This window comes from Rhinatrema bivittatum, chromosome 7 (genome assembly GCF_901001135.1).
Source record: "Rhinatrema bivittatum chromosome 7, aRhiBiv1.1, whole genome shotgun sequence".
Lineage (NCBI taxonomy): Eukaryota > Metazoa > Chordata > Amphibia > Gymnophiona > Rhinatrematidae > Rhinatrema > Rhinatrema bivittatum.
In genome coordinates this window covers 214217440-214244466 of record NC_042621.1, presented here as the reverse complement: position 1 = coordinate 214244466, position 27027 = coordinate 214217440, and the positions used below count along the sequence as shown (strand labels likewise).

The following is a 27027-nucleotide window of genomic DNA, read 5'->3' as shown; positions in this document are numbered from 1 at the left end:
GCATTATTTATCAGTAAAAGTATAACTAGGAGGGGATAGACCTGTTTGCCTGCAGCCTACCCATGTTGACCTTGAGCTCCCCCCAAAAATCAGTTCTTGCTGTGCCACTGATATATAAATACAATCAGACTGTCATTTGAGTTCTGCACTTTTTAATCTCCAGCTATCGAGGCTCAGATTTAGGCATAAGCAACTCAATAAACAGCCTCCAGCGCCAAGGGTCTATAGGTATCAGAGTACCTCTGCCATGCCAGCCACATAGCAGCAGCCTGAGAAATTCAGCACGGGGCCTTCTGCGCCTGCCCCGTGCTGACAGGTCCTGCGGCACCCAGCCCCTTGCACGGGTTTCCATGGTAACGAGAAATCCATGCAGGAGGGAAGGGGCAGGGCCTGCAGGCACACTGCAGATGCAGGAGGGCTCGGGCAGAATTTTTCTGGCGTACGCTGCTGCAAGCCGGGGGAGGGAATGCTCACCCTGTGAGGAGAGAATTTCAGCAGATGTGATTGAACTCAACTTAAAACTGGCCCTGTTGCTATCTGCTACTTGGTTTTGTGGTAAGTGCCAGAATAAAGCTAGCCGTTTAGACTTTTTAATAAAATGTTTAATTGAATGATTGAGTTCATTCTTCAAAATTCATTTGCATTTTCTCTCCAGGACTGTATAACGAGCAGTTATGTTGCTGCTATTCTTGTTTTCTTTCCCATGATTCAGTGTAGTGTGCATAAGGTATTCCCATTTGTATTGTGCTCCCAAAGAGGGAATGAAAGCAATTACTTCTGCTAAAATGTTCCAGTTTGTTTGTTTTTTTTCTTTTCAGTAATGAGGATTAGCTCAGATAGACCGTTCTAAAAAGGCAGTTATGTCCATTTTCAGAATATAAACGTACATGTTTCTTGGTTTTATTGCTCCCTTTGATTAGTCTAATTCCTGTCTCCTTGCTTTTTTATTGTGATCTTTTATATTTTCATATATAAGAAAAAAAAATCCTCTTTCCCCAAGTGCACACTTGATTTGCTCCTTTCTGTTCATAGCTATCAGTATGATGCCTAGGTGAGATTTTGATAAAGCTCAGCACAGCAGTGCCTATATTTATACAGATTCTTTGTCGTGGGTGAAGCTTTCAGATCTTTCAGCCCAGTGGCACAACCGTGGGTGGGCTATGGCCAAACACTTTGTGAAATAAGACAAACCCCTACAACAGCACCCCTCCCCCCCCCCCCCCCAAACCCCCCCCCCCCCCCACACACACACACACACCTAGAATCTTGCCATATTATACCATAAAAGCACTAACTCTCGAGACTCAAACAGCAGCAGTCTTATCTACGAAAAAAACAGCAAAAGCAAACATTACACCAGGCCCTACAATACTAATACACCACCTAGTGGGCAAATAGAGCAAGCTGTACTACAAATTCCTACAAAGAAACTAAAAGCTAGCAAATATACTGCACCTCACCTCTGTCACACATGCGCAACACAGATTCTTATGTAATTCAGAATAAGGAACTATAAATTAGAAAAAACAAGCAGACAAAACTGAAATGGATAGCCTGAAAAACCAGACCCTGAACACTGACAGAGCATGCAAGAGTGGCAGGCTGTGTGAAAGAGCACATGTGAGAGTGTCTCTGTGTGTGTGTATGAAGGAGGGAGGAAGGAAAGAAGAGAAGGAGACAGAAGAAACAGAATAAAATCAACCCTGAAAAAGGAATTAGGAAAAGACAGACACAGGGAACAAAGAGACTGGGACCAACCAATTAGAAAAATAAGATCAGACATGCCATCTTTCGGAATGTGCATTTCTTGTAGATTTGTATTTTGCTTTTTCTTCGGTATTCCAGTGTTTAGAGTCTGGTTTTTCAGGCTATCCATTTCAGTTTTGTCTGCTCTAACCACTAGGCTACTCCTCCACTCAATTTATAAACAAGCTGAAAATCAAAATACTTTATGCCAACCTCTGTTGCTGCCTAATAACTCTGAAAAGCTGAAGGACTTGTCTCTTGAAGTAAAAGTTACATGGGCTCCTCTGGTCCTGGAGACTACACAGATAAGCACCCTTTGCCCACCATCATGTTGTTGGTTTTTAGACTGACTGGTTTAGGTATGTCAGAGTAGTTTGGGGCCGATGCAATACAGTGCACTCAGCCAAGCACACTGTATAACCCGCAGTTGGACGCGGGTTAAATAGGCGCTAATCCACCCCCTAATGCAATAGGGGGATTAGCGCCTATTTAACGCACGTCCAACATGGAGTGAATGGGATAGCGCTCATCACATGCAAATGCATGTGAATAAGGCTATTACTCATTCACTCCAATGCAAAAACATAAATGTGCGTCTGACGCACATTTATCGCTCAGATATTAACTCCTGCCTGGAGCAGGCATTAATAGCTGAGAGCACTGAAAAAAAGTACAGAAAAGCAGAAAAAAAAACTGCTTTTCTGTACTTCTTTTAAAAGTTAAAAAAAAAAACCAGACCTCAGCTAGTTTATCAGCGTTGGTGTTCATAACCAGCAGACCTTACGCGACCTTAGCACCTCCTTGCTAATGCGACCCCCTAATTATAATATAGCATGGCGCCCCCCTTAAGGGCACCATGCGCACATTAAGAAAGCAGGCGCTGACTTTTCAGCACCCGCTTTCCGCGCTTTTTTTTTTTTTTTTTGCATCGGCCCCTTTATGCTTTACTGATGCAGGGAAAAGTTTGTTTGGCATGTTTCCTTTTTTGAAACTTGGATCAAGGTTGAGCTATTGCAAAACAAAATAGAGGGGACCTTGGCTTTAACATTTTGGAATCTGATTCCGGCTCCAATTACCTTGGAAGCTGTCCCCTTCACCTCTCACGGACAGAGGGTACAGGTGTTAGCACAGACTTTGAGGAAATGGGGAAGTACCTGGAGGAAGAACTTAAAGGATGGGAGAACGAGAGAGATGTGGATCAGCAGTGGAGCAATCACCAAGGCAACTGCTCTATATGTTAGAAACATAAAGAAAGCAAAAGAAAATTGAAACCTATCTGGTTCTCAAAGGAGGTGGCTGACAAATTAAAGCTAAAAGAACAGCATTCAAGAAATATAAAGGATCCCAAAGGGAGGGAGCACAAAGAAGAATATTTGTATCAACTGAAGGAGACGAAGAAAATAATCAAGTTGGCAAAAAATCAAGCAGAAGAGAGGATTGCCAAGGGAGAATAAAAATGGTGACAAAACATTTTTTCAGATACATCAGCGAAAAGAGAAAGGTCCAAAGTGGTATAGTGAAATTGAAGGTGGTAATTATCAATGGTGTGGAGAGAGACGAAGAAATGGCAGAATATTAAACGAATACTTCAGCTCTGTGTTCACTAAAGAAGACCCTGGAGAAGGACCATCTCTACACAACAAGAAACTGGAGGGAAGTGGAATAGATGAAAATCCTTTTACAGTAGAAAATGTGTGGGAAGAGCTAAAAAACCTGAAAGTGGACAAAGCCATGGGGCCTGATGGGATTCATCCAAGGATATTGAGGGAGCTCAGAGATGTTCTGGCGGGTCCACTGTGTGACCTGTTCAATAGATCCCTAGAAACGGGAGTGGTGCCGAGTGATTGGAGAAGAGCGGTGGTGGTCCCGCTTCACAAGAGTGGGAACAGGGAGGAGGCTAGCAACTACAGACCGGTTAGCCTCACTTCGGTGGTGGGAAAAGTAATGGAGTCACTGCTGAAAGAGAGAATAGTGAACTATCTACAGTCCGGAGAATTGATGGACCAGAGGCAACATGGATTCACCAGGGGAAGATCCTGTCAGACAAATCTGATTGACTTTTTTGACTGGGTAACCAAGGAATTGGATCGAGGAAGAGCACTCGATATCATATACTTGGATTTCAGCAAAGCTTTTGATACGGTTCCGCACAGGAGACTGGTAAATAAAATGAGAAGCTTGGGAGTGAGTGCCAAGGTGGTGACCTGGATTGCAAATTGGTTGACGGACAGAAGACAATGTGTGATGGTAAATGGAACCTTCTCTGAAGAGAGAGCGGTTTTAAGTGGTGTACCACAAGGATTGTGTTGGGACCGGTCCTGTTCAATATCTTTGTGAGCGACATTGCGGACGGGATAGAAGGTAAGGTTTGTCTTTTTGCGGATGACACTAAGATCTGCAACAGAGTGGACACGCCGGAAGGAGTGCAGAGAATGAGACGGGATCTAAGGAAACTGGAAGAGTGGTCGAAGATATGGCAGCTGAGATTCAATGCCAAGAAGTGCAAAGTCATGCATATGGGGAGTGGAAATCCGAATGAACTGTATTCGATGGGGGGGGGAAAGGCTGATGTGCACGGAGCAGGAGAGGGATCTTGGGGTGATAGTGTCTAATGATATGAAGTCTGCGAAACAATGCGACAAGGCGATAGCAAAAGCCAGAAGAATGCTGGGCTGCATAGAGAGAGGAATATCGAGTAAGAAAAGGGAAGTGATTATTCCCTTGTACAGGTCCTTGGTGAGGCCTCACCTGGAGTACTGTGTTCAGTTCTGGAGACCGTATCTACAAAAAGACAAAGACAAGATGGAAGCGGTACAGAGAAGGTGGAGGATCTTCATCGGATGACATACGAGGAGAGATTGAAGAATCTAAATATGTACACCCTGGAGGAAAGGAGGAGCAGAGGTGATATGATACAGACTTTCAGATACTTGAAAGGTTTTAATGATCCAAAGGCAACGACAAACCTTTACCATAAGAAAAAAATCAGCAGAACCAGGGGTCACGATTTGAAGCTCCAGGGACGAAGATTCAGAACCAATGTCAGGAAGTATTTCTTCACGGAGAGGGTGGTGGATGCCTGGAATGCCCTTCCGGAGGAAGTGGTGAAGACCAGAACTGTGAAGGACTTCAAAGGGGCGTGGGATAAACACTGTGGATCCATAAAGTCAAGAGGCCGCCAATGAAGAGTAGGTGACTCACCAGAATGATGGCTACTGCCTGGAGACAATACCCTTATTCAATAAACATACACATGGTTACTGTGACTCCAACATCGCTCTAAGCTTCAACAGCAAGAGAAAATGTGGAAAAAAGGATTTGCACTCACAAAGACGGGAGTAGCTGGCTTGTTACGGCGGTTACTACCCCAAACCAAATGTGCCTGATACTTCACTCTCGATGCATATCCAGCATGGCTCTCTGCTTCAACGGCATGGGAGAAAGACTGATACATCACGAATTTCCAGCATAGCTCTCTGCTTCAACGGCAGGGGAAAAGAAAAACTGATACTTCACGCATATCCAGCATAGTTTCAACGGCAGGGGAGAAGAAAAACTGATACTTCACGCATATCCAGCATAGCTCCCTGCTTCAACGGCAGGGGAGAAGAAAAACAACCAATAAGGGCTGTATAACATAGTCTGGGTAAAAACAAATAAGCATGGGTGTAGCTTGCTTATTGCGGCGGTTACTACCCCTACTACCCCTAACTAATCAAGCTAGATATTTCACTTGGATGCAGCTCCATCACCGCTCTCTACATTAATGGTGGGGATGGAATGGAAATAGAACCAAGAGCTAAGAGAAACAGATAAGTATGAGAGAAAAAATGAGTGAAGCTTGCTGGGCAGACTGGATGGGCCGTTTGGTCTTCTTCTGCCGTCATTTCTATGTTTCTATTAAACTGATATTTGAATTTTAACTTATTGGGGGCAGGGCCAGCCACTTGGAATTTTTCTCTTGATTAATAATGTAAAAATAACACTTTCCTCTGCCTTATTTAGAAATCGTGGCACCAGTCCATCCTAGGAACTGTTTGACTTCTTGACACTTACTACAAATGAATCTCAAGACAATGAGGCCTGATCTTTGTTTTTCTAAAGCACAACTAGCGCAATATGTGGGATTCCTTTTGAAGACTGTTTTATAGTGCCTCTTCAGTTTTTCTCATTGCTCATTTCAGGGAAAACACTTGATGTGGTTTCTGTACTTTGACACAACAATAAAAATTGCAAAATGTACAATTACGCCTTAGAGGCCTGGTTTCTGTTTTCATGCTTCCTAAAAGCTAAAGCCTGTTTTCTCTTCCCCTCTCAGCTCTTTGGAGATTGGGAAGCGCAGCTGAGGAGAATAATGAAGATGCTTGCAGGAGGGGGTCTGTCGATCACGGGAGCGCACACCCTATGTGGAGACTATCTGTACAGCGGGCACACAGTTATGCTAACCCTCACATATATGTTTATCAAAGAGTGTAAGTACAATGCAGATTGATTTCTGAGCTTTCTTATGCAACCACATGGTAGTAACTGCTTTCCCTTCAGCTTGCATATGTTTTACAGACAGGAATATGGACAGTTGTGTTTTATTGGTAAACAAAGGCGAGTTACATGTAATTGTAAGTGTTTCCAAGTCCCCAGAGAGCGTATAATCTAAGGTTGTATCTGAAGCAGTGGATTAGAATGACTTGCTCAAGGTCACAAGGAATGGCAGTGGGATTTGAACCCTGGCTTCCCTGCTGCTCTAATCACTTCTCCACTTTCTAAATGACTGGCAGTTACATTGCTGTATGGCAGACAGCTGTGTGCACAGTTCAGAGAGCTGTAAAATGAGATTTCAACGCAATATAATTGCTCGGCTGTGAGCACATCATAATGCTGACATTTCTCATTACATCACTGTTGTACCTATCTTTCTGCCTTTCTTTAGTGCAGCAGCTGGTTTGTACCACAATTTCTGGTTTTCTTTTGGGTGGAGGTGAGGGACATGTTAAAAGCTCTTTGTGCCTGCCAGCTTATCCAATGCATGTGTAATGCTCTGTTACTTTTTTCCCATTAATAATTGGAGCAGAAACATTAACAGCGTTTGTATCACCAGCAAACCCAACAAACAATAGGATTCCTATCAACACATGAAATACATGTACAAATCACAGGATTATATATTTATTTTATTTATTTAACAGCTTTTAATATACCGGTGTTCGTGCGAGCACATCACGCCGATTTACAATAAAACTTGAGAAAGGAGGAAATTACAAAAAACAGGGGGTGGGAGATGGAGCAGGAGCGAAAAGAGGGGGGGAGAGAGGGGGAGAAGGTAAAGGAGGAAAGATAGCAGCTGAGAAAGTAAAAGGAACGTAGCAGTATTTACATGAGAGACAAATTAACGAGAGTTAAACATTGTCGCTAAATTACAGCGGTTAATGAAGGATATATAGAATATATGTCTCAGAAACCTCCTTTTCCAGATTTACCCCCTCTCATTCCCATCCACCCCACCTCCCCTGTTAGGTCTGCCAAATCTCCTAAGGTTTCCAAATGGTCAAGAAAATGCCCATTTTGGTTTTTGTTTTGTTTTAATTTTTTTAAATTGCAGTGTGCCACTCCATCCTATATATCATCTCCAGCCCTTTATATGTTTGAGCTAAAGTTGGAGCATCCACTTTTTTCCAAATAGCCACAAAGGCGCATCTAGCAGCATTAAGAACTTGAGAAATTGATTAATTCATTTCATGCAGAGCATCATTGATAGCTACATTGAAAAGGTACATCAAAGGGTCCATCTTAAACACCAGCTTGTCAATGTCTGTATAAACCTTTGAACTGCTTCCAAACTAACACAGTTCCCACATAACCCCACCATATATGTCCCATTGTGTCCTCTTCTCCACAATCCCTCTAACATTCGACAAACACACTACTATATATTTTATGTAGCTTATAAGGAGTAAGATAACATCTGTAGTTTATATCATATAGGTGTGAGAGGAGAGATTTCCCCCCAAGATACCAGCTGCGGAGAGTATCTGTCCCATATCCTTAAGTATATCTGACAAAAGGGTTATGAATCTTCTCAGGAGACCGATATTTTTTATCCACCCAAGGATATGCCCAAAAAGGAGTCTCGTGCACGAACATTTGTTCTATAGTCAACCATTGTTTGACCTCCCCTCTCTGGTGCCACTCCACAGAAGCTCGTAATTGGAAGGCTGCATAGTACTTCTCCATTTGACACACTCCTAATCCTCCCATTTCCTTGAGTCAATAAAGAATATAGCAACTTACTCTTGGGGTCTATATCTCCAAATAAATCCCAAACGTTTCTTCTGAATTTAAGCATAACCTTTGGAACCTCAGTTGGAAGTGTCTGAAACAAATATGACAAATGAGCCAGCACATTCATTTTCAATACTACAACTCTTCCTAACCATAAAATAGGTTCATTCATCCAAATTGCTAAATCTCCATTTGTTTTTTTTAACAGAGGAGTATAATTAAGCCTTAGCAGCTGATGCCTATGCATTGAGAGATTAATGTCCAAAATATCTGTTAGCTTAAGCCTCCCACTTAAAAGGAAATTGCCTGTGAAGTATCCTAATCTCTCTATCTGGTACTGTAATATTTTAAATATCTGATTTAGTGTGGTTTACTTTGAAACTGGACACCCTCCCATATCTATCTATTTCCTGCATCAGGGTATGTAAGGATGCTGTGGGGTTAGACAGTGTAAACATCATATCTGCGTATAACAATACTTCTTGGATCCCACCCGAATATCCTTAATGTCCTGAGGATCCTGTATGGTGGATGCCAAAGGTTCCATGGCAAGTGCAAAAAGCAGCGGAGACAGAGGGGAGCCCTGCCTCGTTCCCCTTCCCAATACAAATGAGTCTGAGTAACCTCCATTTACTCACAATCTCACTGCTGGTGCATTGTAAAGTTGCTGATTTACAATTAGTATTCCCTAACCCCACTTTCTACAAAATCGCTTACAGATATGCCCAATGCACACTATCAAAAGCCTTTTTGGTGTCAATTAACAAAACCTGTCAGAATTATATTGTTGGGCAGCCCAAATTAAACATCCTTCTAATGTTATCTGCAGTATATCTACCAGGAATAAAACCCGATGTGGTCCTCATGTACCAGTTCTGGAATCACACTAACTAGTCTAGTAGCTAAGATTTTTGCCAAAATGTTTATATCTTTATTAAGTAGTGAAATGGATCTATATGAACACAATTTGTCTTATCCTTCCTCTCCTTGGGTAGCCCACCACTTTCAAAGATGGGGCAATCTTATTAGTACTCAATAGTGCATTAAACATTCCCTTTAATAGATCTGCCTGGATATTCCCAAACTTCCTATAAAACTGGCTGTGAAGCCATCCAATTCTGGAGCCTTATTTTTCAATGTTTTAATGACGTGCAAAACTTCTAATTTAGAAATGTACCCATCCAATCTCTGCTGTTGAGCAGAGTCTAGTAATGGAAACTATATCCTTAACAGATAACCTCCAATATCCTCCTCTCTTACTTTATTAGCATCCATATAAAGCTCTGATAAAACTGCCTAAGTCTCTACCTTATCTGCTCAGGGGTATATACCCACTGCCCCTGTCCATCCCAAATCTGTGCAATCTGGGATTGTGCCATTTTCTTTTTTTTTTTTTTTTTTTAAATCTTTCTCGCCAACAATTTAGAGGCCTTATTGCTAAATTCAAAGTATCTGTTTCAACAAAGTAAGATTATGAGCTACAGAATCAACTTCGCAACCCAATTCCCTTCTCGCTTTATCCAATTGCTACCAAACATTTTGGGAACAAGTTTTCTTATGCTGTACCTCTAATTGCCTTATTGTTTCAACCTGTCTCCCCCATTCCTTTTTTCCCCCAGGTAGCCCAAGATATCAACTTGCCTCGAAGAACTGCCTTCAACCCATACCATACCATGCTGGAATGAAGTTCCCCATTTTGATTAATTTCCAAGTACTCACTAAGCGCATCCTCAATCTTCTAGACAAATGTCCCATCCCTTAGCAACTCATCGTTTAATTTCCATAGAGTCGTCTTATTCTGCAAGGATAAAAATCCCCCCCCCCCCCATTTTTAACCACAGCAGAGGATGATCTGATCAATCCCTACTTCCCCACAGCTCGCCCATCAAGGTGTTTCCCACCCAGAAATAATCAGTACAGGAATATGTCCCAGGTGGATGTGAATAAAACGTATAATATCTGTAAGTAGTATTCTATGCCCACCATACATCTTTGAGATTCATGACTTAATTATATGTAACAGTTTGCCTCTCTGCTTCTTAGACGCTGTCTCCGAAGATGATAAATTATCCAATTCTGGTTTTATTGCCAGGTTAACCCCCCTCCCCACACACACACACACACACACACACACATCGCCACCATTAAAGGGCCTTTAACATATAGTGAGATTTGCTCAGCCATCCCCTCATAAAATTGCCTTTGCTCGGTATTTGGAGCAAATAGATTTATAATCATAACCATAGTGGCTCCCCCCCCTCAAAAATGTTATGTTAAGAATCAAATATCTAACCATCTTTATAAGTGTCATAAACATCAGCTTTTTAATTTTCCAAAATATATCCACCCCACAACGTTTTTTCCCTCCCATACACGATGCCAATACCATTTGATCAAAACTCTTTCAACCCATTTACGGAAGTGTGTTTCCTGGAGCAAAACCATATCCACATGCGGTCGGGACATCTCTTTATACAGTAATTGCCTCTTCATATATGAATTAGCCCGTTTATCATTGAAAGAAATTAGTTTAATACCCTCCATCAAATCCATCCAAAGCTGTTACCACCTTTCCCTTTGTCAGACACAAAGCCCTCTGCAAATCCCACCTTCTCCTACATCAAAGCCTTCCACCTCTTTGCTCCTTCAACACCCAGCAAAGATTTCTTAGAAGGAAGAATTTACTGTCCAGATATCTCCCATTACCATTCACCCTTTATAAGAACTGAACTCATTTACATGCCGATATTAAAACCATTTATCACCATACCTCACCTTCCCCTCACCCCCCCTCCAGAAAGACACTTCCTTCAGGCAACCCAGTCTCTGCCATGTAGGGGATTAATATATCCAGTCTTCCACCTTCGAGTGAACCCCACACTTAGCCAGATCGTCATCTCAGCTACTCAGTCAGCTCCATCTGCACTGCGCCATTCCTTTTTTTTTCATCAGAACCCTTTGCCACTTTGAAAAGTCTTTGCGACTTCGTGCCGGCATCCCCACCGTGCTCCACCTTGTGTCTGCTGATCATCCTGTGACTGCAGTAAACCCGCCTTCTGCACCATGGCCCTTGCCTCATGCTCAGTTTTTACTTTATAGGCCGAAGGGGAACAACTCCTTATATTCACATTGCTCCCTCTCAAAGTATCTGTAATTTCTTTCATCACTCGTCTCTTGGTAAGCGTCGTAGCTGACAAATCCACATAAGATTCAATTTTATGAGCCTCCCATAATAGCTCCACTGGCCCTGGCTATTGCCATCACCTTTTATGTTTGCTGAAATTTCCTGAAGCACAGGATGATATCCCTGGGAAGATTCTGATGCCTAGGGCCTCCAAGCAATGTACCATTTCAATCTGTATCGCAGGCTCCTCCACCTCCATACCCTCCTCATTAATCAGCAAAGCCTTGCAAATTCCCCACATCACCTCAACACAATTAGAATACTCCTGCAATTCAGGGACTCCTCTAATGCGCACATTGTTCCTGTGTACTCAGTCCTCTAAATCAGCCAGCTTGTTACAAAGCTCCTCTTTCACTTTTTTCAGGGTAAGGGTTTCTTTTTGCAGCTCTTCAACTCTAATGGCCTGCTCTTCCACATGCTGGTTCACATCATCTACACGAGAGCTGACCTCATTCACTTCATCTCTTAATTCATTTATATCTCGCTTAAGTTCCTTGAACCAGTCACTCATCTCCTAGCAGATCGAGCACTCCCCTTCTACACTTTCCATACACACATGCTCACCCTCCTTCCCTGAACAAGAGGGATATCGTGCCCGCACCACTCTCAGGCCTGCCACCCACCAGTTTGAGGCTGCAGTCGCCGCAAAGTAGCTTGATTTCACCTACTTTCCTTCTCTTCGATAGCTTCTATTTAACCATCTATTAACCAGGGGTATGGGCTTTCAGTTCTCCTGCTAACTGCTCATTTTATTGGTTACACTATTAAATGAACACCCAGAACATAGCATGAACAAGTAACTGTGCGTAAACAAAACTTGCTATGAAAAAGGACTTGTCTAGTTTATAGTGACCTTCATATAGTACCGCAAATAGCTTATGGCTTTTTCATATGATAAGCCCTGAGAAAGCGCTAGGGCTTTATAATCATGAGGTCACTTGAGAAAACAGAGTTCATAAATTCTTCAACATGAAGTTATCAAATGCACTTATCTGAAAGGCGTCCACATAAACTTTTCTTTGCGTTCCGTAGCTAACTAGTGCTTTCTCAGGGCTTATCATATGAAAAAGCCATAAGCTGTTTGCGGCGCTATATGAAGGTCACTATAAATTAGACAAGTCCTTTTTTATAGCAAGTTTTGTTTACACACATTTTATTGGTTAAGCAGACATCTGACCAGAGCGCATGAATCAGGTATCCATCTTTGCCCATGATGTCACCGAGGGAGCTCAGAGATGTGCTGGTGGGTCCGCTGTGTGACCTGTTCAATAGATCCCTAGAAATGGGAGTGGTGCCGAGTGATTGGAGAAGAGCGGTGGTGGTCCCGCTTCACAAGAGTGGGAGCAGAGAGGAGGCTGGAAACTACAGGCCGGTTAGCCTCACCTCGGTGGTGTGAAAAGTAATGGAGTCACTGCTGAAAGAAGGAATAGTGAACTATCTACATTCAGAAGAATTGCTGGATCAGAGGCAGCATGGATTCACCAGGGGAAGGTCTTGACAGACAAATCTGACTGACTTTTTTGATTGGGTGACTAAGGAATTAGATTGAGGAAGAGCACTCGATGTCATCTACGTGGATTTCAGCAAAGCTTTTGATACGGTCCCGCCCAGGAGGCTTGTAAATAAAATGAGAAGCTTAGGAGTGAGTGCCAAGGTGGTGACCTGGATAGCAAGCTGGTTGACGGACAGAAGACAATGTGTAATGGTAAATGGAACTTACTCTGAAGAGAGAGCGGTGTTAAGCGGAGTGCTGCAAGGATCGGTGTTGGGACCGGTCCTGTTCAATATCTTTGTGAGTGACATTGTGGACGGGATAGAAGGTAAGGTTTGTCTTTTTGCGGATGATACTAAGATCTGCAACAGAGTGGTCATGCCAGAAGGAGTGGAGAGAATGAGACTGGATTTAAGGAGCTGGAAGAGTGGTCGAAGATATGGCAGCTGAGATTCAATGCCAAGACGTGCAGTCATGCATATGGGGAGTGGAAATCCAAAAGAACTGTATTTGATGGGGGTGATGAAGGGCTGATGTGCACGGAGCAGGAGAGAGACCTTGGGGTGATAGTGTCTAACGATCTAAAGTCGGTGAAACAATGAGACAAGGTGATAGCTAAAGCCAGAAGAATGCTGGGCTGCATAGAAAGAGGAATATCTAGTAAGAGAAAGGAAGTGATGATCCCATTGACAGGGCCTTGGTGAGGCCTCACCTGGAGTACTGTGTTCAGTTCTGGAGACCATATCTCCAAAGGGACAGAGACAGGATGGAGGCGGTCCAGAGAAGGGCGACCAAAAAGGTGGATGGTCTTCATAAAATGACTTATGAGGAGAGATTGAAGAACCTAAATATGTATACCCTGGAGGAGAGGAGGAGCAGGGGTGATATGATACAGACTTTCAGATACTTGAAAGGTTTTAATGATCCAAAGACAACGACAAACCTTTTATGTTGGAAAAAAATCAGTAGAACTAGGGGGTCATGATTTGAAACTCCAGGGAGGAAGACTCAGAACCAATGTCAGGAAGTATTTCTTCACAGAGAGGCTGGTGGATGCCTAGAATGCCCTTCCGGAGGAAGTGGTGAAGACTAAAACTTAAGGATTTCAAAGGGGCATGGGATAAACACTGTGGAGATCCATAAAGGCTAGAAGATGGGAATGAAGAGAAGAGCCATGGGGTTGGCTTACTGGAATGGAGGCTACTACCTGGTGATTAGTACCCTTACTCAATAAGCCTTCACACGGTTAATGCAACTCCAACATTGCTCTCTGCTTCAACAGCAAGGGGAAATTTGAAAAAGAGGATTTGCATTCAGACAACAACCAACAAGGACTGAACTTCACAATCTGGGTAGACAAATAAGCGTGGGGTAGCTTGCATATTACGGCGGTTACTACCCTAAACCAATTAAGCCTGATACATCACTTTGAATGCATATACAGCGTTGCTCTCTGCTTCAACGGCAGGGGGAAATGTGGAAAAGAGGGTTTGCATTCAGACAACATTCAACAAGGCATTGATGTGTGCAGTCTGGATAAACAAGCATCGGGGTAACTTGTTTGATGTGGCGGTTACTACCCTTAACCATTAGGCCTTTTGCTCACCTTTGATGCAACTCCAATATTACTCTCTGCATCAATGGCAGGGGATGGCAGGAAATTTGAATCAAACAGTTACCAACAAGGGCCCTGAACTTGATGGTTGGTGAAACAGATAAGTATGGGAAAATAAATGTGGGAGCTTGCTGGGCAGACTGGATGTCATTTCTATGTTTCTATGTTTCCATGTACTGTTACTTTTATTAGAGCACTTTTTGATGACCGAGTCTCTAGATGCATTACATTTCTAATATTTCAAAGGAATGCACACAGCCATCTTTGTGGTAAGAAGTCTGGTTATCAGCTTTGGTGCCATGACTGTATGACAACTTCCAAAAAGAAAGGCAAGACAGTCATGGATTTTTTTTTCTTATCCCAGTTACAGCTGGGAAAACTGAGGCACAGAGTAGTCAAAGTAACTTACCTAGGAATAAAATGTCAGGGGTAGTCCCAGTTCCATATTCCAAGGGCTACACAAAGAAACATTTTTTCTTTCACTCATTGCTGATCTTACGTTTGACTTTTTGCAGCATACATATGATTTTGCTTTACTTTGCCATTCAGATTTTACTGGTTATTGCCAATATTTAGAAATAGTGTACCCTTTGGCAGTGTCTTGCATTTCTCATGTCAGAAATGCAAAGAAGAGATATCTAACCTGAGATTTCAGCCATTTCCACAGTTATTTTTCTCTGCTGCAACATAGTGTATGTAGGTATGTACACAAAGCAGTAATCTTGGTGTTTATTTTATTTAAGAAATGTATAGCCTGTCTATCTGCCATTCATAAAAACATTCATAAAAAATTAGACATAACCAAAAACTCAGCAACATGAAATTCTGCTCTTCTAATTACATTAAGCTCAACAGATACAGAAGAGGATATCCAAATTGATAGGGGCCTTCGGCTTGATCTAACATCCTCAAAGACCAGCAGATTCAGGGCCAAATGTTTGTGCAAATAAATACCATCTTTAATTTTTACCAAACGCTTAGCTCTTAATTCTTCTGGCAGGATGTTGCACCACACAGGGCCAGCTGCAGAAAACATTCTACAGAATTGTCTTTGAAGATGCATCTAAGTGTTTGCCTGGCATATCTCAGTAATCAAGTTGGCTTATATGGCTTTAATATACAACTCCAGTATGTATATGCACTCTGTTGCATTTATATTTAAGGCTGTTGATGTAGCTTGGTAGGAAGAGCACAGAACTTAAATTCCAGACATTACGATAGCCACCATCCACTGTGACCTTGAGCAAGACACACAATCCCTTGGCTCAAACTTAGGGGCCTTATGTTCTAAACATTTCTCCCATTTTGGCTGTAGAGGGAAAATGCTAGGTAAATAGGACATTTAAATTGTAATTTCTTTGTGCCCTGGACACTGTAACCATATGAATTATGATATACATTGCTGCTCATTCTGATTGTTTTATGGAATTAATAAATGATCGCTAGGTTTTTGAACCTGTCATATTACTGTCATCCATTTCAATCACTGAAATCTGTTCCTTAAATAAGCTGTACTTGTAAATGTGCTATATAAAGTTGTACTCATGAGTTTACATACTCCTGGCAGAATTTGTAAGATGTGTAGCATTTTAAGAAAATATGAGTGATCAGACAAAACACGTCTGTTATTTTGAATGTGTTTCAAATTAAACTATTTTATGCATCACAGAATAGCACAATCATTAAACAAACCACAGCAATAAAGGATTTAAAATGGTCCTGTTCTAAAGTTTGCATACCCTTAGTTCTTAATATCGTGTATTGCCCCCTTTTGCATCAGTGATGGCTTGCAGTCTTTTGTGATAGTTGTGAATGAGGCCCTTTATTTTCTCATGTGGTAAAGCTGCCCATTCCTCTTGGCAAAAAGCCTCTTTGGTTATCTAGCATGAACTGCATGTTTGTGCTCCCCAAAGTGGCTGAATGATGTTGAGGTCAAGAGACACTGATGGCCACTCCAGAACTTTCACTTTTTCCTGCTGCAGCTGCTGAAGGGTTGACTTGGCCTCATGTTTCAGATCATTGTCATGTTAGAAAGTCCAAGTGTGCCCCATGCGCAGATTCCTGGCTGATGTATGCAAACTTTCCTCCAATATTTTCTGATAAGATGCTACATTTATCCTGCCATCAATTTTGACTAAATTCCCTGTACCGCTGTAGCTCTCACACCCAAAAACAGCAGAGATGCACCTCCATGCCTCACACAAGGGATGGTGTAGACTCCTCTCCAAACATAGCATTTATGTTTGTGACCATAAAGTTCAATTTTGGTCTCGTCGTTCCAAATTATTTTGTTACAGATGTTTTGAGGCTTCTCGAGGTGCTGTTTAGTGTATTGAAAGTGGGCTGTTTTGTGGCATTGTTTGCAGCCATGGCTTTTTTTCTGTTGATTCTACCACCCAGCCCATTTTTGTTCAAGTTTCTCCTTATTGTACATGCTGAAACACCCACACCCCTTTGTTTCAGAGAAGCCTGTATTTCAGTAGAAGTTGCTTGTGGGTTTTTCTTTGCAACCTAACACATTTTTCTGGCATTTGTCTGAAATCTTTCTTGGTCTGGCTTGGTATTAACTGAACCCATAATTTCCCACTTATTGATCAGAATTTGAACAGTACTGATTTTGGATATCTTTATATATCCTTTTCCTGATTTATAAAGTTGAACTACTTTTGCTCACAGATCCTTTGACAGTTCTTTTGCTTTCAAAATGCTTCAGTAATCACCAAAGTCACTGCAGCCCTGGATGAAATGCACAAGGGTTTCTCAAGAGCTAAGAAACTCATTGACTATTTATACTCACATTAATTATAATCAAACAAGGCACAGGTGTGGATACCTACCCTTAATTGCCGTCTCAACCTGTATGTGTCAACTTGAGTGCATATTATCAGCCCAAACATTCAAGAGCATGAAAACTTTTGAACAGGACCATTTTATTATTTCTTTTATTGCTATGGTTTGTTTAATGATTGTACTATTCTGTGATGCATAAAATAGTTTATTTCTTGACTAGGTTTCGGGGGTTAATACTCCCTTTTCTCCAGTCAGAATACTTAGACCTAAGGAAGAGGTAGTCTAGTCTAGCTCTGGAAGCCTAGTCTAGATATTTTTTAATTTAGTCTAATAAAAAGGCATCACCTTACAGTATTTTTTTTTTTGTTTGTTTGTTAACCTTTATATTTCCATGTGTTCAAGTGGACTAGAATGGCAGGCAATACTTTATCCAAGTACTTATTAGTATTATAAAATTAAATCTGTATATTATTTCATTTGTTCAAAATAATGCTCCTATTTTGTGGAATTTTAAAAAGTAATGCAGATTTTTTTTTTTACTTTTAGATTCATCTCGGCGATTCTGGTGGTATCACTGGATTTGCTGGATTCTCAGCATAGTCGGGATATTCTGTATTCTCCTTGCTCATGACCACTACACTGTGGATGTTGTAGTAGCTTACTACATCACTACACGACTTTTTTGGTGGTATCACACTATGGCCAACCAACAAGTGAGTTTGTCGTCACTAAATACTTTAATCTTCATGCTGCATTTTTGTTATATATTGAAGAGAGACATATTTTCCTATTTTTATGTTATATAGCATATTATGCAAATTCATAGAATTGCTTGGGGATATATAAAGAAACATACAACATTGGATTCCTCTAGTATGCAAAAGCTTTCCCATCTAAGAGTAATTAAACGTTGCAAGTCAACTGTTAGTGCTGAGTTCTTTGGACATCAGTGTAACTTATAGTTAGAGAAGGAAATCTTCCTTCTGTTTTGTTTTTTGAAATGAAAGTAAATTGAAATGAAAGTTGGTTTGGTTCAGATTAATTGGGGTTTAAGAAATCATTTAAATGTTACTTTTTTCTTGATCATAAGAAGTATTTCAAGCCTGTGTCATGCTTTTCACTTGCTCTCCCTATCTCTTTGCTTCTGATGAACAGTCTTCCATTGTGAATTGTTTATTAAACCTGGGTGCTAAGCTAAATTAAATTTTAATGTGATTATTGCTGAAGAGTGAGAGAAGGATCAGGATACTGGATGGTAAACAGCCTAATGTAACGATAATGCATGATATTTAAAATACTGCACAGACCTTACCCTCCCACTAGACCAGTCATTACTTGTGGGATTTCCCTCCTCCACAGCTGCCAGAGACAGAGGTAATCTTATTTTTCTCCCTTGTAACATCACATTCAGCTTTAAGGGAGATATGGCTCTAGGCAGTTGCCAGTAGTCTTTGTCTCCAGCAGTGGGAGACTAGTGAGTCATATTTGGCACATATTTGAGATATTTTACATATTTCTGGCATCCACATAAGGTCTCCCCATGGAAGGCAGAAATTGTTTGCATTTTAGATTTCATCCAACAATGACTGCATAAAGAGCTAGCCCTTAATTCCCTGAAAGTATAGGTAGCAGTTATCTTGTTCTGCAGAGGGCCAGTCAAAGACTTAAAGTAGCAATGTAACCAGACATCATCCATTTTCTTAGAGGAGCAAAACATATTAGACCCTCTTTTTGGCCATTGATCCCTCAATGGGACCTAAGTCTGGTCCTCCGTGCTCCCTTTTAAGCCAATAAGACATTCATCCCCAAAGGACCTTTCCCTTTCCAGATTTTTCTTCATGTTCATTTGTTAGTGAGTAAGTGGAGAATTGAGTTTTTAATCCATTTATTTTACCTAACAAGGGGGTGGCATATTCATTGCAGTCCTTTTTCTGAGAAGTTGTATATTCTTGAGTTGGAGGAAGATAGTCCTTGATTAAAATTTTGACTGTTTCGAAGAGTAATTTGGAATTAAATATCATTCCATGAATCTGTTTTGCATAGTAGGTCGTTTTTTTTTGTTTTATTGATTTGTTTACGGTATTTAGGTAGAAGGGATCTCTATTTTTGTAAGGATACAGCTGACAAGCATTTCCACCATTGTTTCTCTGATTTTCTTGTCTGTTTAGTTTGTCTCAGCTCTTCGTTGTACCAAGGTTTCTTTTGTTTTGAGGTATTCCATTCATTTTGAAATATGTTTGTCTGTACTGAGCTTAGGTTATCAGCAATATCATTGGCAATTCTATCCCAGGAGTTAAAAGTGGAGGTGGCATTAGATTGAATTCAATTAGCTTATTTATCTTTTTTTTTTTTTTTATTCTTTATTTATCCTTTTTCAATTACAAGAAAGTAAAATATTCTAGGTTGATTACATTATTACTGAATAGAAAACAGAAAAATGAAATAGGAAAATAAAATCCTTCCATACATAAAACAAATTAAATCCAGTTTTTTTTTCTTTTGGAAAAACAATACTTAGAAATAATTTAACTGTAATCACACCTAATATATATGTGAATTTCTTCATTATTCATTATTTTCATGTGGTAATCTATTAACACAAAGTAGAGGCAAAGAAAATTAAATGGGAGAAAATTAAGAAACTACATTAATTATCATAGCATTAACATAGGACTACACTGGATCATTACTTTACAGTAGCTCTTTGCTAATCAACCGGGGAAGAAGTAGTGGGTCTACGGGCATCTATAAATTGACGAAGTTGGTCAACCTGAAAGAAAATAAAGCATTCATCTCCTTTCCTCAAAATACATGTACTAGGATAACGGAGCGTAAAAGTATAATCTAGAGAAATAACATCTTGTCTTAAAGTAAGGAATTCTCTCCTTCTAATTTGCGTAATCTGTGCTAGGTCCGGATAAATACGTATAGCCTGACCATAAAATAGTAAAGGAAATTTGCGGAAGTAATTCCTCATAACTCCGTTTAGATAGAACCATGCCTTCCGACATTCAAAAAGAAGCTAAAGACTTGGCTATTCACTCAAGCTTTCCCTGAGAGCTAAAATCTGGTGAAGCGACAGACGATATACCTACCTCTGTACATATGTTCCTGATTTATGGTTCACAGTTACATTTAATTGAGTTTATGAAAGTTCTCTTTTAATAGTTTTCCTGTATACTTGTGTTAATGTATTCTGCCTTGAGGCGACTGTTTTAATGTATTTCCGCCCTGGAGGCGACTGTTCAGTTCCTTGTAAACCGGTGCGATATGTATTCTTTACAGGAACATCGGTATATAAAAATTAAAAATAAATAAATAAATAAATAGATCTTGCACAGTTATAAATGTAACAAGTAATGTACTTCTTTCCATAACATCCGTCTCAGAGTTTTCTAAGAAACTGGTCAAGTTCATCGAATTGCTGGAGCTGATATAGGCCTTGTGGTGGAAGGTCTGTTGTTCACAAATGTACAGAAATTTATTGAAGGCATATTCTCTTCCGTATATCCCAGACCTTCTCTAAAAAGTCTCTTTAAAGTAAGGAAAGGAATTTCTCCAGCTATTTTAGGGAAATTCAGCATTCGTAAATTAAGATGCCGTATGTTATTTTCTAGTGCTTCTAAGCGTCTAGAGCAAGCCATCTGCTCTCTTACCACTGCTGCATTAACAACTTGAAGAGACTGAATTTTCTTTTCAGCCTCAGAAACTTTAACTGTGGTTTCAGTGGCTTGCGTTTGAACATCCAGTATTCTCTGTTGGATATTATAATTCAAAGAGTCCATTTTACTCTCCAGTCTTTTAATAGCATGCCCTCCATTGAGTCCCACAGTGACTCGAGCGTCACTGCCTCCGGTCTAGATGTTAGAATTGGGGACTCACCCTCAGCGTCAAGTGATGTTCTTCCCAAGAGTCCGTTTGACAGTGCCTCCCCACCTTCTCCTCCGAGGCTGTCCACCATCTCCGGGCTCCTCCAGGACTCCGCACCGATCAGAGCACTGCCCTCCCGGGCGGACTCCCTCACTATCGGCGTCTGCTCCGAGTCAGCCTCCGCCCCCCCCCCCCCCCCGTCGCTCCGGCCGCGTCATCTACCTGCGACTGGGAGATGACTCGGTCAGAGGCAAGATGGCGGCATAGGAGGTACGCTGTTCGCACGCTCCTGAAATTTTCCTCTTATTCAACTATTTCTGCAAAAATCATGCCATCAAAGAGAAAAGGTAAAGTAAGGATTTTCCCACCCGAATCCTTACCACCTTTGGGGCAGTTGGACATTCTGCGATACATGCGCCAACTGGATGTCGAGGGAGCCGGGGAATCCGATGTGAGCACCAGCTGGGGAGAGCTGGGAGCTCCTGCGGACGAGGCGTCTCTCAACTAGCTTATTTATCAATGATTCTTCAAGAATGTCCAGTTTTATTTTCTTTCGGAAAGTGAAAGTTTGATTATTGTTTGAATTTGTTTGCTTAGTGTTGCGTGTTATTTATGCTTTTATTAGTTGGTGATCAGACCAGGGCAGTGTATTGTGGGAGGTATTGATTAAACAATTGTTGTAGTTGGCATATATTAGATCTAAGATATGTCCAGCTTTATGAGTGGGGTTGGTTACAAATTGTGACCATCCCATTGCTTCCATTGTATCTAAAAAGATTTCACATGCGGTAGTTCTAGGTTTTCTATCAACATGTAGGTTAAAGTCTCCTACTATTATTGTGGAGTCTGGTGATAGAAATGCTTTAGTGAATAATTTGATTAGGGATGAGCAATCTATTTGGAGAGTTCCGGGGGAGGGGAGGGGGGGGGGGCGGGGGGTGTGCAATAGACCAATCCTATGTTTAGTTGTGTTGATTTTGAGCCTTTGAAATGCAGAGAGCAGAAATGAAGTTAATTTGGGATTTACCCATTTGTGAAATGAAATCATAACTGCTGCAGAGAATCAGTTATAAGGGCTGCTGAGAGATGCTTTGGAATTGGTGTTCATTGGTGACGTTGAGAGTATCAATGTGAACTGACCCCTGATGCAGGTGGCAAGGAGCCGCTGAAACGCCATGGCGTCGGGTATGTTTCAATAGAGTTGTCCATTGGTAAAGAAGATTATGGCTGAAAGAAGCTAAAAAGGAAAATGGACTCCATTTGATACCAAAAAAAGATAAATACTTTGTGTACATGGACAAATAAAAAGTGAACTCACTGCTGGGACATTAAATTGTGAAGAAGAGCAAAAAAAATTTGGACTTCATATAGATTCTATAAAAGAAGAAATATGATCTCTATTATTGTGGTTTGAGAATGTAAGAAAAGTGCACATGTTTGGTGATATTTGCAAATATCAATTTAAGAAATGTATTTATTTACATTGATAAAAACAATATAGTTCTCATTAGTTCACGACTGTGTATTGAGAGTGGTGATAGATAAATAGGATAAGATGGGTTCTCTGAATTTGTGATATTAAGGATTGTGTGAATTTTTAAGAGGTTGGAGGGAGTATGAATGTGGTATGATCCGGATGAATGAATGTGTGGTTTTTTTAGGTATTGCGGTGGAATGAAGTTATTATATAGTATTAAGGATTAAAGAAATTTGTAATAATGAAGAAAAGAATACAAATAAAGAAATAATCATAAAAAAATGTTTGTGGTATAGTGCAATATATAGTGAGCAAACACTAGGACCTTGTCTATTTATTCTATGTTGATTTTAATATTGCCACCTCGAAGGGCAGATTAATCTGTACGTTATAAGGTGTGAGTTTGAGATCTTTTTTACAGATTATTAGTAGACCTCTATCTTTACGTTTAGGTATGGGGAAGTGGAAGACATCATATTTGGGGTGATCGATTAGATTTAAAAGAATATTACCTTTGTTGTTCAGCCAAGTTTCAGAAATGCAGACGGTAGTTGGGTTTGTATCTTCTAACAAATCATTTATCAGTGAGACTTTTTTTTGCAAGTGACTGTGAACATTCAATAGTAGGAGTGTAAACATTAGGCAGGATGAGATTGTAGGAGAGTTTTTAATAATCGTGTGGAAAATTTGTTTTGTATTCCTTTTTTTGTTCTGTTTTTGTGTTTGCTTTCTTAGTTCACCATAGATGCCCTGTCCAAATATGGGTTCTATGAAGTTTGTGCTCCATTGTTGGAATGGTTTCAATTAATAGTAATGGTTACAGAGATAAGTGAATAGCGGTGTGCGGTGTGTAGGCAGGAGGGCAATCTGTGGGCGGGTGCACGCTGGCTGACACCGGTGTCTTCTTTCCCTCACCTGTGGGGGGGGAGGGAGTTCCTCATCCCACGGCCTCCAGTGTGTCTTTCTTCTAAGTCGTGGCTTGTGTGGAGGTGAACCGCGTCTCCTTGATGTCAGGGCTCGAGTGGAGGTGAGCCTGCCCCTTTCTCATTCAGCTCTTTCTCTGTTGGTGCTGGGCAAGCAGTGGACTGGTCGGTGGGAGGACTCAATGTCGCTGTTGTCATCGTCGTCTTCTAAGCTTAATTCTGGGGAGGGAATGGATGAAGCACTTTTCCTACGCTGGTCCAGCTGGTGCTTTACGTCTCCGTTGGAGACGTAAAGCACCAGCTGGAGACGTAATGCCAGAACCTGACCCCCTCAGGTTCTGGCATCTAGCTCATTGAATGGTTTCTCTCCCTGATGTGGCTTCATGCATCACTTCAGGCATGCACGAAGGGGCGCACAAAGGGACAGGTCCTTTGTAGCGCTTCTTTGTGTGCGCACCTAATGGCGCAAGCACCTCCAGCATTGCCACCGCGCTTGTCCTTTGGTACTGGGCAAGCAATGGGCAGTCCATGGGTGTAGCAGCCTTGCGGGCACTGGCATCTGCTTCCTCCTCTCAATGGGTGGGGAAGAGGGGTCATCCCTCCGCTTCCTGACCTACCTGTGTCCTGCTGCTGTTTCCTTGCGAGGAAGTGAGAGGGCCGATGCTGGTGCCGGACACCGGGAGGGTTCAGCGCGGTCCACTCAGCGCCTCTGGTGTTGCCACTGCACTTGTCCCTCGTTGGTAGTGGGCGGGCAATGATATATAATAAGAAAAAAACTTAGTGTTTTGCTCCAAGTTATGTCACCCTTACTTAGCCTTAAACTTGGCTATAAAAGAGGCAGTGTTTGACTAGCGATTATTAAGTGGGCCACAGTTCATGGTAAAATTAATTCATTTTGCCTTTTTTGCTTTAAGTTGGGAAGTCTTGGTAAAGGCACGTGGGACAAATTGACAAGAATTCACAAAGTTTGGAATCTAGAAATCTGCTATCCTTTCCTTCAACAAGAGATACAGTTTCAACAGGGGGTAGAGGATATGTATCAACTAAAAATTGAATCATTTAAGGCATCTAATGTATTGTAAAATGTGCTAATATATTTTTGTAAGATTTATTTTTTTGTTTTGCAGGTGCTAAAAGAAGCTTCCCATATAAATTACCTTTCACGGGTGTGGTGGTACAAGCCGTTTCAGTACTTTGAAAAGAATATTCAAGGCATTGTACCTCGTACTTATCAGTGGCCCTTTCCTTGGCCACTGGTTCATCTTGGTAGACAAATGAAATGCAGCAGACTGATGAATGACACATAACAATTGTAAAATGGGCGGAGGAGGGAAGGAACTATCTAAAGTGCTAAGAACTCTGAAAGAAGATGCCATAAACCAGACTCCTCCCAAATTTTTTTTTTATCAGTTAACATTACCTTGACTTAACCTATTCAGATTCCTGGCAAGCACTGTGATTTTTCTCTCTCTCCAAAGGACCTGCGTTGGACAACAATAAAGAAATATAATTTATCATGCACTGTACACCTTTCTGGTTAATAGATTTGGGATTGACACTACCCATAACCATGTTCCTTTGTATATGAGGCAACCACAAATATACATAAGCTTTTATATCATAGGTTTTGGTCTTTCCAGTTATGCCTGGGAATAAAATATATTATTTTCTTGGGAAAACGTACTTTTCATATCTCTTGCCCCAAAGATTGGGCTGTAAGCCATTTTCTAGCAAATGTCTCTATGAAGGCTTCTAAATACCTGAATGGGGTAAAATGCTGAAATCTTATCTACCTGTTGCACCAATATTATAAATTAAAATGATAGACAAAGAAGGGTTTAGTAACTTTTGATTTTGTAAAATCTGCAGTGACAGTGTCAAAGTGCAAAAAAAAAAAAAAAGACCTCTGTTGTTATGGTGATTTTCTAAGTATTTCTTAACTTTATTTTTCAAAATAATGTTGCTGAAAATTACATTTAAAGATTTTTACATGTCAGATAAAGTTAAAGTTGAGAGAGCTATTTGTCTATGTTTCTAGTGCCTTTCTTGTCTTGATTGTATGGTCAGTAGGAAGTCTTAAATGTTTTTGTATTTTAATTAAAGTATTTCATGGCAGAAGACAAATATATGTATACGTTGCTGAATTTTAAATTTATAACTAAATTAAACCTAAAATCTACTTAATGATGTAGAAAATATTTTTGAGCGTAAAATAAATTGAATGGTTCAAATATTGTTCACAGATTTTGGACTTGTCCTAGTGGTATGTCCTGCTTAAATTATTTTATTTTGTTGTTTGCTTCCCAGCTGAATTTTAGCTATTTCATGACAACCATTAATTCTTTTCAGAGACTTTTGCTGTCATTTAACTGCACACTAGATATGTAACCACACATTATCCATAGTTTCATGAAAATTTTGTTAAAAAGGTACCAACACAATCTTTTTCTTTGTTATATTTGTGCAGAAAATGCATGTAATCTAAGTTTGACTCCTACCATATGTTTGCACAAGTATTCTATCCTAAAGTTGCCAATGTGCAGAAAAACTATTTTTTTAAGAAAAACTATATACATGTATATATGTACACATATATGTGTGTGTATGTGTATATATGTATATATATATATATATATATACATATATGTGTGTGTATGTGTGTGTATATATATATATATATATATATATGTATATGTGTGTATATATATATAGGTGTGCAGAGAGCTGAAAACTTGCAGTTATCTATGAAAAGCTGAAGATGACGGGAGTTTCCTGTGGATGGCTGCAGATTATCCATAGAAACCTGCAACCTTTCAGCAGTTTTCATTGTATACATCTACATGTTCTGTATTTTACGTGAAATGGAGTTCTCCTTGTTGGGGGTTTTTTGTGTATTCAAAAGATATTTGTATTGTAAAACAATCATGGTGAAGGAAAATAAAACCTTTTCAAAAATAAAAGCATAGTATTTGTTAGTTTGTTACACATTGCAGAGAAGGCTCACTTTATTCTGATATTTGCACTTTTGCATTTTTACTGATACCTTGTTTTCTGGAACCTGAAAAATCTAGCAACATTCAAAGACGTGGAGGCTGCCTTTATTCCTGCAGAATTATAAACATTTTTCTCACAGGACAAGCAGGATGGTAGTCCTCACATATGGGTGACATCACAGGATGGAGCCCAATCACGGAACACTTCTGTCAAAGTTTCCAGAACTTCGACTGGCCCCTACTGGGCATGCCCAGCATGGCACTAACCATGCAGCCAGCAGGGGTCCCTCTTCAGTCTTCTTTTTTCTGCGCAGCAGTAGCCACGCGGTTAAGGAGCTATGCAGAGATTCCTGACAGGAATTTTCCTCACGGAATTACTAAAATTAATTTACCCCACAGGGGTCCCTCCTTCAACCTTTTCAAGCCGCGGTACTCTGGTACGTTTTTTTTACCCTTTTTCCGTCGATTACCGTCTAGTTTGGCCCTCGCGGCCTACTGGCCGTCGACCGAACCGCGGCTCAATTTTTTCATGGCCATGGAGTCGGGGTTCCGCCGGTGCCCGGACTGTAATCGCACCATTTCCATCACAGACCTTCACGAAGTCTGTGTAATGTGTCTTGGATGTGAGCACGATGTCCTAACCTGCACCAAATGTGCCCTT

The 27027-nt window shown here is 40.7% G+C and overlaps 1 protein-coding gene across 9 annotated transcripts in view; it reads left to right on the top strand.

Annotated features, from left to right (window-relative positions):
• SGMS1 (sphingomyelin synthase 1) overlaps nucleotides 1-26333 on the top strand; it is a 338660-nt gene extending 312327 nt beyond the window's left edge. For all 9 annotated transcript variants that reach the window (XM_029609798.1, XM_029609794.1, XM_029609795.1 and 6 more), the window contains 3 exons: nucleotides 6065-6218; nucleotides 17650-17816; nucleotides 24501-26333. In XM_029609798.1, coding sequence (XP_029465658.1) covers nucleotides 6065-6218; nucleotides 17650-17816; nucleotides 24501-24680 — 501 coding nt within the window. In that variant the 3' untranslated portion in view covers nucleotides 24681-26333. The remainder of the gene's footprint in view (nucleotides 1-6064; nucleotides 6219-17649; nucleotides 17817-24500) is intronic.
• Nucleotides 26334-27027: the final 694 nt, after the last annotated feature.